This window comes from Zonotrichia leucophrys, chromosome 9, assembly GCF_028769735.1.
Source record: "Zonotrichia leucophrys gambelii isolate GWCS_2022_RI chromosome 9, RI_Zleu_2.0, whole genome shotgun sequence".
In the NCBI taxonomy this organism is placed as follows: Eukaryota; Metazoa; Chordata; class Aves; order Passeriformes; family Passerellidae; genus Zonotrichia; species Zonotrichia leucophrys.
In genome coordinates, this window is record NC_088179.1 from 13514687 (window position 1) to 13532832 (window position 18146).

Genomic DNA, 18146 nt, shown 5'->3' on the forward strand with positions numbered 1-18146 from the left:
CGCTATGCGAATTATGATCTGAAAAGTTTTCCTGGCAGGTTGTCACATGAGTTGTTAGTGTCATTCTTTGACATGCACACTCAAAGCCTTTCTGCACCAGTGCCTTAACCCTCTCACCCCTCGAGAGGGCTGCCAGGTTGGAGATTTTCTTCCCTGCCTTTTGGATCTTGCCCTTTTCTTAGGTATTCTGAGATGTGATTTCACACCAGTTCCTGAGCAAGAGCTCCCCATCTGCTTAATCTTGGGTGCAGCTCGAGGGGCTGGTGAGCCAGGCCAGGCAGGGAGACATCATGCTCACCCTGAGGCTGCCAGGCTGGGAAGTGGCCAAACAATTCCTCCTGTGCATCACCACTGCCCTGCCCCAGAGCATCGTCAGCCCCTGAAACCTTGCCCAGCCCAGGCCAGGAGCGTGTGGGGCCCACTTGAGCCAGCAGGGCTGTGTGTGTGGGCGGAGGTCCCTGCCTGCGCGTGTCTTCATCTCCTTCTGGGCCGCCTTGGCCGCGCTCTGCGCAGAGCCCAGCTGCACTCTGGCCAGGGAACATCCGCTGTGGAAACCTGGGAGGAGCTGACAATCCCCAAAGATTGGCTGCACACCCAGCCAAGCAAGAGCTGCTGGCTTCCAGCCTAATTCATTGCAGATGTGCTTCCATGTGGTTCCAATCTGGAGCCCTGCTCCCCCCGTGCTGCCCCCCGGGTTCGGCAGGGGCTGGAGCAGCCGCACAGGGCAGAGCCGGGAGCAGCCCAGGGCTGGCCTGGGCACACAGCAGCCTCCTGGGCTCCCTGGCCCCAGGATGTGTCCCCCAGCCAGCTCCCTCCTGGGAGTCACAGGGAACTTCCACCAGGCTGTGAGAGAAGTTCACAGAAGATTCCTGCTGGGGACACAATGTTCGGAATGGTCCTCACTCGCCTGCAGCCCGTGGAGGGACTAACATCACTGGTTTGCCCTTAGCCCAGCCCCAGGCATCATCTTCCCACCGGGATTTGATTTTCCTCTGCCAAAGGGCTTTTGGCAGGCGGCACTGGGCTGGCAGCCAGCAGTGCCCAGCATCCTAATTTAGCCTTCTCTTCACCCTGCCCAGCTGTCCTCCTGTCATTATTGCTGTGGCTGCCCCCTCACTGTCCTTGGGCACAGGTGGGGGCACACACCCCTGTATGCCAGGGCTTGGGGCAGTAGAGATAAGCTGGGCCCTGCTGGCTGCTGCCAGGGCTGACCTCTGTCCCTGCTCTATCCTGGCTCTGCTGTGCCCATCAGCCCTTGGCAGTGCTGGGGACACGGTGTCACCCTGTGCACCCCTCCCACGGTGGCTGCAGCAGAGATGTCCTAGGGCAGCGATGGGCTCCTGAGTCCCCCTGCTCCTGCAGTTCCTTGCTGTACTTTGTTTTCCCCAGGAATGTCTCCCACAGGAGCAGGGCAGCTCTCTCAGCCCCTCAGCACAGGTGTTGTGGGGACTCAGGACCAGGGAGATCCCAGCAGACACCCTGGTGCACAGTCCCAGCATTGCCAGGCAGGTCTTCTCTTTGCCCTATGCATGCAACATATATTCACTTCAGATCTTCTCCCTGAGGGTCCTTCCTTATCTTCTGGAGTCCTTGCCTATGTCCGGCAATACCCCTTCAGTGCTGCCAAGGAACTTTAAGCTCAATTTAAAATGACTCAAACATCCTCTCCCCACCAGCTTGTGCATTTGAAAGGAGATTGCATCAAATCTTCGATATAGTCATTAAAAACATTGCTCATTAATCAAAGTTGTGGGCCCTCTCCTCTTCTGTGTTTATTGCTGAACTAAAAATGCCTGGCACAAGGCTAACCCTGAGAGCATTGAAATAAAATGGCATAAAATGAGTTCAGCTCTCCTCAGGTTTCAGGAGAAGCGGGGTGAAGCATGTGAGGGAGTGAGCAGGGCTGAGGCCGGCACCTGGAATAACATTTTTGGTGTTGGTGCAGGAGAGGAAAAGGAAATGAGCAGTCAAAGAGCTGGGAGCAGCCCGGTGGTGGCCGGGCAGGCTGGGCTGTGATGGGCTTGGCATCCCCCCTCACCAAGCTGAGAGCCCCTGCAGGCAGTGCCGTGCTGTGCCATGCTATGCTGTGCTGAGCTGAGCTGAGCTGTGCTGTGCTGTGCTAAGCTGTGCTGTGCTGTGCTGTGCCGTGCTGTGCTGTGCCGTGCTGTGCCATGCTGTGCTGTGCTGAGCTGTGCTGTGCTGAGCTGTGCTGTGCTGTGCCGTGCTGTGTTGTGCTGTGCCGTGCTGTGCTGTGCCGTGCTGTGCTGTGCTGCCTCGGGGTGCCTGCACTGCTGCCAGGGCTGCACGGCCCTTGGGCAGCCTGCAGTGCCCAGAGCAGTGCCAGGAGTCACCTGGACATGTCACTGTGGTGGGGCACATGAGGAGATGGGGTCATTCTGCCTCCAGCCATTGGGGTAGGTCCAGCTGCCAATGAAGGGGAAATTTCCCTGCCAGTGCTTTTGGGCCCTGGGAAATGAGCATCTCAGCTGAAATACAGCAGCAAGGAGGACTGGGGAGGTTGTAGGCCAGGGGTGATCACTGCCTAGGCTTTTGCCACTTGCTGTCACAGCAAGGCAATGCTGGGATGGGCTTGGGTGGACCTTGCAGAGCACAGAGTACATGGGAAGCTCCAAATCTACACAGCTGGGTGCCCTCCCTCCACAAAGAGCCGAGTTAATGTTGTTGATGGGACTCAGGGCTGCCACCAGCCTTGCAGGGCAGCGTTGGGGTCTGCACTGGGGCAGTGGGTGAGAGCTGATGCCTGATGTGAGGTGTTCAGCCCTTGCTGCTCTGGAGCTGCTGTGCTGGAGTGCTACTGCCCTGGTGCAGCCAGGCGTTGTGCTTGCCTTTTTAAGATCAGAAAGGTTTTTGGGCTGACACTAGCTCTGGTAAGCAGAGGAAAGTGTACAGCAGGGTAATTAAAGTGTAAGAGCGAGGCTGGGTTTGCCTTTAATGGCTTGCAGCTGCAAATATTTTTGTCTTCCCAAGTCCACTTGTAAGCTGTCTAGCTGTATTTCTCATCTTGGCCAATTAGATTCCCATGTGTGCTGCAGAAGTGGAAATATAGAAAGTGAATAATCCTCCAATTCTGCTCTTTGCTGCAGAGGCCTTTGAACCTCTGGCTGCCAGGGCTCCCTTCCACCCCAGCCCCATCACCACTCTGGCCACCCCTCTCCACACCAGTCCTGGCTCCCCTCTTTGCAATCAAACTTCAGCAAATCTGCTTTGGGCATCACCATGATTCATCTTCAAGCTTTTCTGATCAAAGCTACAGGCTGTTTCTCCTCCCTCCCCACCCCCTTTTTGCCAAGCTTTACAGCAATTTTCCCTTTTGGATGCTGGTTTTCTGCCAAAAGTTCCACTCTAAAATCAAAAGGGGCAGTCCATTAATACCGGGCAGCTGTAACAAGTACACTATTGTGTTGTCTCTTCCAAGGTACGCAGGATTTTTAATAAACTGTGGGGTGTGGAGAGCTGGTTGCCTGCAAGAAAGGGGAGGCAAAGGAGGAGGAAGAGGGAGCTGGCAGAAACTGCAGTACCATAAATGCAGCCCAGAGGTGCAGAGCCCACAGTGCTTGGTGCTGTGTGGTGGTGGGAACAGTGCAGGAGGCACTCGGCAGCCTCCCGGCTCTCTTCCAGCACTAGGATCAGGTATCGGTTGGGAAGCGCTGCTCCCTTTGATCTCTGTGGGCTGACCAGGCCCTGTGCCAGCACCCACGCTGTGGAAACAGGCGGCCTGCCCTGGCTGCCCTGTGCTGGAGCCACGGCTGCCGGGGCGGCTCACTCCAGGGCACCCACGCACCAGCTGGGAGGCTGCTGGGGAGATTTGATAAGTGCAGTGGGGTGCAAACCTGAAACAGACCCTTGTTCAGTCAGGCTTGGGTCTCTGGGAAACATCCCTGTTATTCTCAGCCCAGCTGGGGAATGTCTCCAAGACCTTCCCTGTCTCATTCCCCACGGGGGACATCAGCCAGCAGCCAGTGGGGCCACATGCAAACTGCCTTGTCCAGTCAGGAGGTGTGAATGATGCCCCTCGAGCTCCCAGCAGCCATAGCCAAACTGCTGGAGACAGGTGGGCAGAGCAAAGCCCAGACAGGGCTGCCACAGCAGCACCCCTTTCTGCAAATCCCTGGAGATCCTGCCCTCTGCTCCTGTGGGCAGCACCCTATGGCAGGAGGGCTGAGGGCAGGGAGGCAAGTTCCTGCACCAGAGTTTGGGAGCAGCGGGGCAGAGGGGCTGACACTGTGGGCTCACCACTGCAAGTCAAGGTGAGGCCGGGCTGGGAGCAGATGGGACCTGCTCTGCTGGTGAAAGAGCGTTTCTGCTATTTATGCTAAGCGGTGGGAATGCTTCTCAAGCATTTCGGATGGCTCTGTAATGAGGCCGGCCTAAATATGCCAGCATTGTTTGTGCTGGACAATTAAAAGCTCCCCCTTGCCACATGAACGGTGTCTCTGGTGGCGGAAGGGCCCGGGAAGGCGCGGGCGAGGGCAGCCACAAAGCCCGCCTTTTGTTCCGTGCTCCTTTGAACCCGCTCAAAGCCCCCGTTTCAAGGGGTGGCTTTTGTTTCCTTTTCAGCGGGCCTGAACCCAGAGCCGCCTGTTGTTTAGCAACACAGAAATGTGACCTTAATTGACTCTGCTCTCGGGTGCACTGTGTAAATCACTTCTGGCACCCAGGGGAGTGCGTGACGTGCCCCCCTCGCTCCCCAGTGCCAGTACACCCGGGAGCATCCTCCCTCCGGCCGCTCCTGCTCCCTGGCAGAGTGGAACCCAGCTCTGCATCATCCCCAGCTCACAAGCTGGCAGAGGAGTGGGATGGGAAATGGGGCTGGGAATACTCCTATCTCCATGGCAAAGGGTTTCCGATTTTCACGGGAGCGCTGATAAAACTGTTTCCCTCTGTTCTTCAAACTCTCTTTGCAACTCAGTGCCTCCTGCTTGTGTTTACGGTCCAGCTGGCGAGCCTCTTCACCTACCTTCCCTGGGACTCACCAGGTTAAAGCTTATTGCAAGATAAATTAAAAGATGATGATGATGAAAATGATTAAGCGATGAAAAGGTAACAACTCCTCCTGTGAACCTCTGACACACACTTAGCCAGACGACCTATTTGTAGGATACCAGGGGGCTGATACATTAACAGATATAATTTGCGGTCTCCCGAGGAGAGGTTAAGGACTGGGAGCACGGCTCCCTGGGAGCTGCCCCGTCTCTCCACCTCGCCTGCCCTGGCCTTAATCAAGCGATCATCTCAGCCCGTGCCTTGCTGGCCCCCTCTCTTCTTTCAATGGAGGAAAATTTGCAGACAAATTCCTGCCAGCGGGACGTGCGAGTTCTCCTGCGTGGTGGGATAAAGATACCTGTCACCTCCACCCGGCCCCGCCGCCAGCTCACGCTGGGAGCGCCGCTCAAGGAGCACCATGCTGATACCCTTATTTGATTACGCCTCTTCATGCCTTCCTCTGAGCGGGAAGAGCTATTCAACAGCGGCACCGCTGTGCTCCCAGCACGGGCTGGCCCCGCTGCTGGCCTTTTGTTAGCCCCGCTGGCAGCATGCCGGGCATCAGGGCTGCACACAGGGTCCCCACGCCACCGCCAGGGCCACGGCTCTTCCCAGGGCTTTGCAACAAGGCCTTGGCCAGGCTGTCGGTTTTTAACTAGAAAAATGGCAAAAATGAGGGGATAATAGGACTTAAATAGAAATATGAATGTTTTCATGAGATAAGGGCTCTCTTCTTCCTGCTTCACCATGCTTTTGGCATGATGGAGATGGAGCTGCCCGGTACCTGTTATCTGCATCCACTGGGAGATGCCAGGGACACATTATCAGGATCTGCTCTGGGTGCTGCTTGTTGCTGCGTGATCCAGCTCCTCTGTGGCCTCAGGAGCTTTTGGTCAGGTTTGTGAGCTTGCAGAGAAGGGGTCAATTGTCCCTCTGCTCAGGAGTTGGAAGATCAGCACATGGAGATCCCCTGGGCACCAAGAGCTGCAATCTCAATGGAAACACCAATTTTCAGATTCCCTGGCCAGAACCATGCACCCCATGTCACCCTATCCACTCCTCCTGAGCAGTGCCACATGTTCTCTGCTGTGTCCCAAGGACCAGCGGTGCCCACCTCACCAGATGAGAAGATGTGCCCTCTGTAGCCCAAGCAGAGAGGACCCAATGCTGTGTCAGCTCTGAGCCTTTCTGCCATCCCTGAAAGTTTCTTGTAGCTTATGTTAAGGTAAAATATGTCGCTCCAGGTGACACTGAGGTGTGAGTTCCCAGCCAGCCCCACAGCAACCTAGGGAGGGCAGCTTGTGTTCCTGCCTCCCCTTCAGGAGTTAATCACTTGGACTGCTGGAAATGTGGAGCAATTGGCCCTTGTTTTGCCTTTCCCTGCTAGATTAAAGAGCTCTTAAGTACCTGGTTCGTTATTTCTGCCAGGATACTTTCGAACCAAGGTCCTTGTGACTGTAATCAAGCCACCTCTTGATCTTCTTCCTGATAAACTGAGTAGGCTGAGTGTCCTGTCTGCCTCCATCGGAAACGTCCTCAGTCCTTGTCTCGCTCTCCTGGGGTTTCTCTGCAGGCTCTCCAGCCTGGGCACAGCCTGCTTGGCGATGGCTTCAAGTGTGTCAGGATTGGACTTGTTGGTGCAAAGCTACTCTCCTGTCAGCTCCTCCAAAACAGCCCTTAAGTCTTGCAAAGCCAGAGGTGGAAGGAACAAACAAGCAAAAGGCTGCACAAACCTCCCTGCCTGCACAGATGCAAATCCCCCCACGAAGCCTGAAGACTTTGGGCATCTGCCCCTTTCCCCCTTCCCCACACCAACGTTTACTCAGCACAATCCCCCCTAAAATCTCCCTTCAGTGAGTTCTGCTCTGTGGGGCAGGAGGAAGGCTCTGCTGCAATGAGCATGGCTGGGGCTCAGCATCTCAGGAAGTGAGGGGCCTCTCCAAGCTGTCAGGGAGGGAACCAGTGAAGGCCAGCCCTCACCCAGGTATCACATCCACCCCATGATCCTCAACACTAGCTCCAGGCTCTCAGAGAGCCCCAATGGCTCTGGAGCCACTTGCTGTCTGTTTCTTCACCTTAGAAGCTGATGGGCCTACACATGGCTGGCTGGAGAGAGGTGACCTGGGTGAGCAGTGCAGCAAGGATGACATCTGGGACCTTGCATACAAGGTGTCACCTGCAGGAGCCCAGTCCCCTGAGCCACACGGCAAGGAGTGCCTGTGGTCTTTGGCAGCTTCACAGTCACTGTGCAGAGAAGTGCCAAATGAGCCAAATCACCATTTGTGTTTGTACAGATAAAATTAGTCTGGTACTTAATTAAAGTAATCTTCAGTATCTTGCTTTTGACTGAAATAGCCTGCAATACCTATTGCAGGTGTTATGCAGACTGGGGCACCTCCTGCCCTGCAGGGAGCATCTCCCGGTCCCTGGTGCTGAGCTGGCCCTGCCACCCTGTGCACACTTACTGCCCCGGCCAAAAAGTGGCATTTGCAGGACTCAGGTCACTGCCCCCAGCACAGGAGCTCTCGCCTGAGCCCCAGCAGCACGTCCTGCCACCGGCACCTCCTGAAAGGGACCTTCCGCTGCAGCCCCAGCCCTTTGTCCACAGGGATAATTGGAGGGAGAAGTGAAACAGGGCTGTAATGAATTCTGCAGCTATTCAACAGGGCCGGGAGGCAGAAAGCTCCCTGCTCCTGACAAAGTGCTGAGGCTGCTACTTCCATTCTGTGTCCAGAGGGGAGGTCTCTGGAGGGCAGCTCACTATTGAGGAGGCTCTGGGGTTGAAACAACACCTGGTATCTGAAGTTTTACTCTTTCTGTGCAAACGTGCTCTGACGTGGCTGTGCACAAGGTCCTTCCCTGCTTGGGACTTGGCAGGGCTGCAGCTGTTGGCACTTCCCAGCACACACAGTGAGGTGTCAGGGTGTCCCCATCATGGTGTTCTGCTGACACCAGCCTCAGCTCTGCTGCCCTTCTCCCCAGGCTGCCCTCATGGGCTCTGCCTGGCCAAGTATCCATTCACTCATCTCTGGGGTCCCATGCAAAACTTCCTCAGTGACTCCAGAAACCAATACCTGTGCCACCCCAGCACCCAGCAGCACACACACAGCTCCCCCAGACCCCTGCCAGGGGCTAGATTGCCCCCTTCCCATATTTTTGGGCAGGATGGAGCAGCTCTGGAGGGAGTATCCAGTTTGGGGGTGGATGGAAAATCTGTGCTCCTCTTTCCAGGCATCCTGAGGCTGTGAGGGCTGGAGGGTGAAGCGTCTGTGTGGTCCCTCCCGCGCAGGCAGAGCCCCGCCGAGGGCAGCGCCTCTCCCACATGCTCCCGCCGGTAGCTGGCCATCTGCAGACATCTTGCATCACTTTGCTCAGCCCTGCTGCAGCTGCAGCCGAGCTCCTGCTGGGCTCTCACACCCAGGGTGGGGTTCCCCATTCTCCAAAGCCTCCTGGCAGTATCTGGCTAGAGGCAGGGACACTGTCAGGAGCAGTACCCAGCAAGGCTGGGCCGGCTCTGGTGCAGAACCTGGGTCCGTGGTGCCTGAGCCCTTGGGGAAAGATTTCTGTCATTTCTTGCCCAGGCTGCAGAGGGATTGGTGGCAGAAAATCTGGAAGCCTGTGCAGGGGTTGGCCTCCTGCACATGAAGGCTGGAGGGGATGAGGGAGTGCCCAGCTGCCTCCCTGGTGCAGACAGACAGTGAGCTTGTGTCACAGGGCAGTCCCCACGGACTGTGCTGCCCTTGCATGAGATGCATCGTCCTATTTTACAGCCAGATGCTCTTGAAGCAAATGCATAAGTAATCCCCTTCTCCTTCCTGCCCATTGGGATGACACAGTTTCAGACCTTGGAAGGGGTTTTAGCTCTTTTGTCTCTGGCCTAGTAAACCAGGTGAGTGTGCAATCAGCAAACTGCTGGCAATTACAGCCATCACCAATTTCTGCATCAGTGCCATAAACAAGTGGGAGGGGGAACCCAGAGTACAGCACCCTGAAGAGCAAGAGAAGACAAAGAGGACTATGTTCCAAGGTTTAGATGAGGCTGCAGGCATCCCAAGGACCCAGTGCTGTTCTTCCCAGCACATGGTGCTCTCATAACACCTTTGCTCAGTGGAACTTACCAGGCTGTCTCAAGCCCCAAGGAAAGCCCTCGTGACCTTCCTGGGAAATTACTCCAGCAAGCAATAAACTGGCTTGTGTTTACCTTGAGAGGGGTGTCTTGTCGGGCTTTAACACAAGAGGGACAGCTCTGAGCTGTGAAATGTGGCTGACACCAGAGTCATGGCTGGACCAACCCACAACCACCAGCACATGCGAGGGACCAGCTGGGTCTGAGCCTCCCCTGTGAAAGATGGGAGGCCATGGACAGTCCATCCTGTCAGACCTTTTCCTGTCCTTTTTCACATGGGTGAAGGTTAACCATAGCGTGCTTCTCCAGACTGGTAAACACTGAGCGATAAGTGAGCCCCTCACCCCATGCAAGATCTGCAGTGGGGGCGAGGATGGGGGAAGAGGGAGTGATGACTGTGCCGTGGGCTTACCCAGCCTGGGAGGAGCTTCCCAGGAGGTTCTCTGTGATCCTCGTGCTCACCGTGACACTGGCTGAGCAGGCACAATGCAGCTCTCAGCCATGCCCCTCTCCCCTTTGCCTGGCTTTGGGCTCCCATCCCACAGCCCTCATCCATTACTTCAGCCGTGGGTAGCCATGGTGGTCCAGCTCCTCACCCCTTTGAGGAGACATGACCCCACTCAGCCTGTGCCCAGCACCAGAGCCACTCTCAAGGCCAAAGAGGCAGCACTGCAGGCAGGGGCTGCCTGCCCACAGGCTCTGCCTGCAGCTGAGCCCAGCGGGGAAGGCAGGGAGCGCCAGCCCCGGCTGTGAGCACAAACATCTGCTTGGAGCCTGCTCAGAAACACCAGCCCAGGCTGTCCAGCTGCCAGCCTCTCTGTTTTGAAGCACAATAAAAGCTGAAGGGTGGCTGAAAGGAAATGCCCCGTGGGAAGTGCAAAGCTCTGTACTGTGGGACACAGCAGCCCTGATCCCGCAGTGAGGAGCAAGGCGTGGCTGCAGGGAGCAAGGAAGTATCCATCAGGCCTGTTGGAGTCTTTCCTGTGAGACCCTTGTGCAGCTGATGACCAATGAGAGCCCTCCCAGATGCAGAGCTAGGGATAAGTGCTCTGATTTCCCTGTCCATTCACCATGCAGGGGACTGGTCTGGTTGGAAACACTGCTTACTGGAAGGATGTGTCCTGATGCACCATTATCCCAAAGCTCCCCCTTCCCTTCCAGGCTCATCATCTCCTCCAGCACCCACTGTGATGCAGCCCTGAGGGATGTCCTGGCCCCTCTTCCTCAGCCACACAGATCTCCAGTATTGCTTTGCACTTTCATGTTGCTGTCGAAGGCCTGAGTGCAATGGACCATTTGCTCTCCCCTGCCATAAACAGGGTTCATGTCACTGCTGGAACAAAGGCAGGTTGTCTCCCAGGTCCAGACATGAGCCTGTTGCTGATGGAGGCAGGAATGAGGCTCAGCCTGATACAGGAGATGCAAAGAAGCCAAATGTTTCCCAAGCCTGGCAGGATCAGCCTGTGTTGGTCTTGCTTTATACCTGTCATAGCATCAGTGAGGATGCTGCTGGGGCCCAGTACCACTTCCCCTGTCTGGCAGATGCCCCATGTGTGTCAGCACTGCCAAATGAGATGGGGGTTTATCTGTGCCTGGGGTGCAGCAGGGCTGTGAGGGCCAGAGCCAGGCAAGATACATAACTGAGGTTCAGCATGTGTCTGTATCCCTCTCTTGCTACAAACACTGTCCAGATTTCCAGCGTCACAGGGAGAAACACCAGCCAGATTGTTTTACGGTTTCAAGAACTCATAATGCTTTCCAGAGAACAGAGGTACAGCCCATCTTCTGCAGTGGGCCATGCTGTGGGAGACTCCAGTCATTGCTGACAGCCCTCTTTTTAAAGGGATATTCCTGTCTGAGCATTGAGGAGCCACTCTGGGGGTCACATTCACACCACACTGCACTTTCACTGCTGGGACTAAAGCCCCTCTGCAGTGGGTGGCTCCAGGTCACCATTGGAAAGGCTCTTGTGAGGCACCCCAGTGCACCCATATCCAGATCAGTGTGTGCCATCCCAGCCCCGAGCAGGGAGCAGTCTCCTCCTGGCACAGCCTGGGACATGTCCCCCTTGCAGGGCAGGCATGATTGCTGTTGGTCCCAGTACCAGCATGGCTGGGTGGTGTGATGGGAGCCAACAGCCCAGGGATGGTGTGTGACCCCACCTGGGGGGAAGAACCCAGCAGAGGCCCCACTCCAGGAGCAATTTTAAGGATGAGTTTTGTCGAGGTGCTATGCAACAGCAGGCTGGGTCAGGCTGTGTCTCCTTAGCAGGGCTGGGAGGACACAGAGAGAGACACAGCTCTGCAGGCAGGCACAGGGTGACCCAGCCCTGGCTCCCAGCCCCAGCTCCAGCCCATGAGCCACCTCATGTCCCAGTCCTGCAGTGAGGCTGAATCCCAGCCTCTGTTCCAGCAGCACTGCCCGAGCCACACTGTTGTGCTGGCAGGCTCATTACAGAAGGTCTGCTTTTAATTAAGCAGGATGCTGCTTTTGTACAGCTGAACCCCTCGGGAGTTTGGGTACAGAGCCTTAACCCCTGTGTGCAGGGCAGCGGGCGGGGGAGCTGGGCCAGGGGCTTTGGGAGCACGTGCTGGGGCGGTGCGTCCCAGCCACACAGGATGTTGGCTGTGTCCCCAGGGTGACAGGGCATGGTGCAGTCTGTACCATGCCCTGTGGCGGCTGTTTGCTCTCTTGGGGCCAGAAGGCAAAGCCCAAGGCTCTTATCGCGCCAGGCAGATAAGGGTTAATGCCCCAGCAGTTGTGCTGAGCTGGCTTTATTGGCAATAAACCCCTTCTGGGAGCAGCTTCCTAATCATTACAGATTGCAGGTAGCCCTGCCTCCAAGGCTGTCTGTCCTTCAGCAGCAGCACCTCTGCCCTGCCCTGCTGCCCCTGCCCTCCCCTTGGCAAACACACCAGGAGCAGGCCCCTCCAACCCGCACCCCTTCAGTGCCACACAGCCCCGTCACAACCCTCACTGTGGTGCTGGCACAAGGGACATGTGCCCCCAGCCTGCTGCCAGTGCTCCATGTGGATACTTGTGCAGGGCTGAGCAGGGGAACAGTCCAGAGGCTATGGCCTGTGTGGATCATGTCGCTGTCCTTGGATACCTGAAAGACACAGGAATGGGGAGCTGGTACCCCTGGGGCACAGCTCTTCTCGGGCAGAGATGTCAAAAATCACTCCTGCTGCAGAGAAACGGATAAGATTGTCCCAGCCGTTCCCAGCACCAGCTGATCGCATGGCCACAAATGTTTAATAAATGGGAGTGGAGTCATTTGTCTAGGCTGATCCCCCCAGGAAGTCTGTGCTCCGCAAAACAAACCGAGCTTTTGTTTGACTTGCTTTAAGTTAAACACGTCACCCCTGTAAATCACAGGTCCCCTTCCCTGCCCCAGGGGCAGCGGCAGAGCGAAGGGGGCTGCTGGGCTGGAGGTGCTGGTGCAAGCCAGAGCCATGCGCTGGCAAGTCTGGTCCCACTGGGGGCTGTGTGTCCCAGCTGGAAGCCGTGGGGCTGGATCATCCCAGCCCCCGCAGCTCACACGCCCTGCTGCACGCAGCCCCCAGGCAGTTTGCAGTGCTGCTCCCGGGGGACTCTTCTCCTGGCTCCCCCAAACCCCAGCCCAGCTGCCAGGCTGCTTTTTCACCACCCCACTCCCTGCGGGCCGGCCGCCTGGCTGCCAGCCCAAGGTCAGCGGTCGGCTGCGGGCCTTGGCAGGAGCGCGGCGCGGGTCGGGGACAGGCGGCCGGGGGCTGTGGCGGCCGGGGCCGGGCCGGGCGCGGCGTGCGGGCGGCGTGAGGCCGCGGCTGCCGCTCCCGCCGCCTGCCAGCGGGGGCCGGGCGCGCTCGTGTGCGGCGGCAGCGGCGCGCTCCCTCTCGCGCTCCCCACACCGCTGGCAGCCCGCCACCGCGCCGGGGGTTCGCTCCTTTCTCACGACCTCTCAGGTTCCTGAGCTCATCTGGGAGCTATTCATTTCCTGCCAGAAAACAGCCTTGCCTGCTAAAAAAACCACCTTGGCCGCAGAGCGGCCCAGGGCTTGGTACGAGGGCTCTCCCGGCTTAAATCATAAAGCTCCGGCTGTCTGGCTGGAATCAAAGGCAGGGCGGGCGTGGGGGGGCGCGGGGGCCTGTGCCATATGGTAGCACTTAAGAGCCAAGGAGGAAGCAAGGAGGGGCTTTTGCACAGCTCACGAGGAGTGTGGGAAAAGTTAATTGACTTTAATGACAGGTTTCCCGGGACGGCAGCAGCAGCAGATGGAAGGGAGCTGCGGGGATGGAAGGGGCAGCCGGGGCTGTAAGCTCCGCGGTGGGCGGGGGGCAAGGCAGGGTGCTGGGAAGGCAGGAAAAGCCCCCTGCACACAGACCCCCGTGCAGGTGCACTGCAGGCAGTGATTGGAGTGCTGCTCCCTCCAGCTCAGCACCCGAGGGTCTGCAAATGTACCCTAAAGGATTGTGGCAAAGCGCTGACCAACCCAAGAATGGTCATGAGAGAGAAAGACTGGCCTCCAGCACTTCCCAAGATCCTCTCCACTGGCAAACAGGGCTCAGCAAGGTGCCCAGGGAAGCCAACAGGAGCTGCATCCCATCTGGCAGCACTAAGTCCAGTCCCTTTTCCTACCTGTCCTGTACAGTCCCTGTGCAGGGTCATAGCTCAGCCCTGCACCTTCCCTGGCACTCCTCCCTTACTCTTTCCTGCTCATCACACAGCATCAGTTTAAAGGCATTTGCTGCACCTGAAGGAGAATTCCCACACACAATGATCCACAGACCCACAGCCTGCATTTGTCATCCCAATTTGTCACGGGCTCAGTGAACTGGCACCAAGAGCACGGCTCTTGGGAATTGCTCTGATCCCCTTAAAGCTCACAAACTCAAGCAGATCTCTCATGTCAACAGGCTGTGGGATAGAGTAAACAGAGAAAGCTTTGGAGAAACCGGCCCAAGCATGCAGTATCTGCTTTATACTAGGCTATTTAAACTCCATTAGCAAATAGGTTCATCTTGTCTTTCACTCTGGGATCTGCTGTATGTTCTCCATTAGCCTACAGCAGAGGCTCTTTTTTCTAATGTGCTTTCCAAACCAACTGCTTCAGCAGAAGACTCTGCTCATATGGAACAGCATTCACTCATAGGTGATGCATGACTGGCCTACATCAGCTCTACACAAGCCATACAGCAACAGGAGCTGGTCTGATATAATAACTCTGAGACAGGTCCTGTGAGCACTTCTCTGAACACAAGGTGGGCTCACTCCTACCCTCAGTACCTGCAGTGCAGAAAGGCGACACTCTGGCTGGTGGAAGGGAAAGAAAGCTCAGCCACTGCCTATCCCAGGCACATACCAACCCTCTTTCCAGGATGTATTTTCAGATCAGGTGAATATGTTTCTTTACCAGGAGCAAAGCTGGGGAGTCAAACCCCAGCAGGTTTAATCCATCTGGTCTCACTCTCCCCAGCTTTCATTTCCCCAGCACCTGGATACAGTCAAGCACCTGGCTGATCCAGACAAAATCCAACAAGCTTTTGCAGCAGGATTTGGACAGAAACCCCAGTGGATCCTGGCACATCTTAAAGTTGTCCGCTCTGAGTTAGGACTTGTTAAGAAGGGCCATGCAAGCTGTAACCTGAGACTGCTGCTCGCCACTATCTATGGCTTGCATCTTGCCTGGAAACGGGGCATCCTCAAGTCACAGGGGTCAGCTGCAGCTCATGATTACAGAGCCCTTGCAGCCCCACATCACTCCCTCAACCACGTGTTTTCCATATAACAGCAGAGGAAATGCCCAACTCTATCAAAACCACATGCAAAGCATTAATCATCAAGCAGAGCTTGGCTGCTGCTCAGGGTCAGGAACAGCTCTATGCTTTTAAGTCCAGGTGGAGGTGGTGCCCAGCGCCTGCTGCAGCCCGTCAGCCAGGAGACAGGAGCACTCGTGTCAGGCTTGTCCTGCGGAGAGCCACTGCTTTTGTAACTCGAGAAGCTGGCAGGCACCGCTCTCTCAATCAACTGACTGGAGTCACTTGCAATTTACACTACAGCCTGGGAAGCAGGCTCCTCCGGGTTCAGGGCAGGAGGCTCACCCGAGCAGCTCCATGTCTTGCTTTACCACACCAACTCCATCAGCCCGAGGTGCCAGAACAGAGCAGAGGTGAGTCCCACAGCACATTCACCAGCTCTGCAAATACAAGCTCCTTTTAACAAGTGTGATTAATTGAGCTGCTCCCAAAGAAGCAGTAATTACATCTGCCCCAGGGCAGGGAGAGGGGCCAGGTGATTTCACAAGACAGAGGGGACAGAGGGTCTGAGTGACAGCTCCAGCCTGGCAAACAGGACAAGGTAGCCCTGGAGCAGCAAGATCCACAGGCAGCCAGGAACTGGGGTCCCTCCTATGCACACATGCCAGAGCTCAAATTTTCTCCAAAGGCCTTCCAAAATGGAAGGGAAACTTTTATTTTAAGAGCATTCAAAAAAAACAAAAACAAAAAAACCCAACCAAAAAACAAACCCCCAATCTTTGGTGTCACATAAGGAAAGGGAGGAAAGGAAGAAAAAAAGATCTCGTGTAAAACACGAAACACTGTCAAGGGAGTGCTATGGTACAAAGGCACAATCCAATATGAACATATAATCTATGTACAGCCGTGCCAGCAGCACGGGGTGCATTGCCAAGTCCAGTCCGGTGCCCACCACCCTCACCAGGGTCTCCAGACCGAGTCGGCCGTGCCAGGTGGCGGGCCTGGCGGCGAGGCAGCAGTGGCAGCTGTGGGTGGGCCGCCATACAGAGGCAGCACAGCTCCACCAGGAGCAAAGGCAGTGCTGGGGATGAGGAAGGCAAACTGCCCATCAGAGGCCGGCAGCAGCTGGAAGCCACCGTACACCTTGGCCGCATCGGCACCCGGCTTGCAGGGCATGCCCGGGAGCGGCCCCACGCCCCCGCCTGGAGGAACCAGGGGTGGCCCAAAGGCTGCGGCCGGTGGCAACGGGGGCGGCGGGGGGGGCGCAGGGTAGTTCATGGTGTTGATCTGGGTCATGCAGCTGGCCAGGTGGCCCAGGAGCCGGGTGCGCACCTCAGTGTTGACGCCCTCGCAGGTGGAGAGGAACCGCGTCACCTCGTTCATGCACTCGCTGAAGCCAGCTCGGTACTTGCCCAGGACTGTGGGGTCTGTGCTCAGGGCAGCTGTGGGAGGAGAGAGGCACACAGCAGTCAGCAGGCTCCTTAGGGAAGAGAGGTGTACAGCACACTAGCAAGCAGCCCCTCTGGCAGTATGTCTTGTGTTCCCAAGCACCAAGATTTCAGACAGAGAGCACAGCCCCTCTGCTACCAAGTCCACCAGCACCAAGGACCCAGTGGGGAATAGGTAAGTCCCAAGAATTTCCTTATGTCTCCCTATATCAGAGACCCAGGCAGGAAACACAGTACTTCCAGTGGCTCTTGTGCCTCTCACACCCCCAAAACAGATCCATGTTCAGAGCACAGCTCTGCTAGCAGAGGGAACTCAAGCTGGGACGGCAGCCCTCCATGTGCCCTCCAGCACCAGAAATGCACAAACAACACAGTGATCTCCTTATTGGGGATACTAGCACAAAGCATGATACCCCTCACCGCCCCCAGTAGCACGGATGGAGCACTGTGTCCCCCATGAAAACAGGATTCAGGTGTGGAGCTGCTGGCACCAGGAATACAGGTACAGAACACACCTCCCTCCCCTCCATCACTCCCCGGGGATAGAGGTGCAGAGCCTGGTGCTCTGCTATCCTCCCCACCGAGCAGGCAGGCGGAATGAGTGATGGTCCCAGCCCCCGGGCTGCTGGCAGCGCCACCCCAGCTCCCTCTCTCCGGTTCTCCCTCGGGACTCACCAGTCATCTGGGCTCGCTGGAGGCTCCGCAGGTGCTTGACGGTCATCTCCAGAATGTCGGCTTTCTCCAGCTTGGAATGCCGGGAGCTCTGCGGGAACAGGCGGGGTTCAGACCGGCCCGGCAGCGCCGTTTGCCCCCGCACCCCCCGCCCGGAACCCCTGCGCTTACATCCTTCTTCAGCGCGTCCAGGATGAGCGTCTTCAGCTGCCCTAGGCTCTCGTTGATGCGCGCCCGCCGCCGCTTCTCCATGATGGGCTTGGAGGACTGCAATAGAGGCGACAGTCAGCGTCCGGCACGGCTCCGCACGGCGCTGCCCATTCCGTCCCATCCCATCCCGGCCACCCTTACCTTGCGATGCTCAGCCGCCGTCTTCGGCTTGTCGGGCGTCGCATTGACGCTGGCGGGGGTGGCGGCCACCGGCGAGGCGCTACTCTTCTCCATCAGGTCGGCCGGCATGGTGCGCCGCCGGGAAGAGGCGCAGCGGCGGCGGCAGTAGGAGCCGGGCCGTGCCGGGCCAGGCCAGGCCGTGCCGTGAGGGAGCGCTCGGGGCGGCGGCGGCGGCGGGGCCGGCGGGGCGCGGGTACCGCGCGCCCTTGGCCGCCCCTACTTATATAGCGCGCGCCGCACGCGCGCGGCTCGTGTGAAACGTCCCCCGCCGCCGTTCCCACACTCGCGCCCAGCCAATGGGCGCCGCCCGCACGCGGCCCCGCTCGTGGACGGCGCCCGCCCATTGGCTGCGAGCCGCGCGGCGGCCGCCGGCCAATGGCGCGGGGCGGGCGGCCGCGGTTTAACCCCTTGGGCACAGCCCGCGGCGGGGGGGGCGCGGGGAGCGCCGCGCTAATTACCGGGTTAATTGGCGCCCGTGGCAGGCGCGGCCCCGCCCGCTCCCCTCGGAGAGCGCCGGCCCCAGGGCGGACCGCGCCGTGGGGGGCCGCGGCCCTCCGGGGTGATGGCCGGGACGCAGCGGGCCGGGCCCAGCCGTGTGGCCGGAGCGCAGCTACTGTGTGCGGGGGCTGCGGCGAACCGCGGGGCGCGCCGCGGCGGCCGCATCCTCCCACGATGCCCGCAGCGTTGCCGCGGTCACCCAGAGCTCCCCGGGGCAACCCAGGTCTGCCCACAGCAGACCGGCTCTCCCCCCCCATCGCCCAGGTGTCCCCA

General features: G+C 57.8%; 1 protein-coding gene across 1 annotated transcript; it reads right to left on the bottom strand.

Annotated features, from left to right (window-relative positions):
* Nucleotides 1–15549: 15549 nt before the first annotated feature.
* Nucleotides 15550–17618, bottom strand: HES1 (hes family bHLH transcription factor 1). The gene is made up of 4 exons (XM_064721485.1): nt 17337–17618; nt 17157–17252; nt 16989–17076; nt 15550–16307 (listed from the first exon to the last, which is right to left on the bottom strand). The coding sequence occupies exons 1-4, from the start codon at nt 17442–17444 to the stop codon at nt 15823–15825; spliced, it is 777 nt and encodes a 258-aa protein (XP_064577555.1). The 5' UTR covers nt 17445–17618; the 3' UTR covers nt 15550–15822.
* Between the last annotated feature and the right edge of the window lie 528 nt (nt 17619–18146).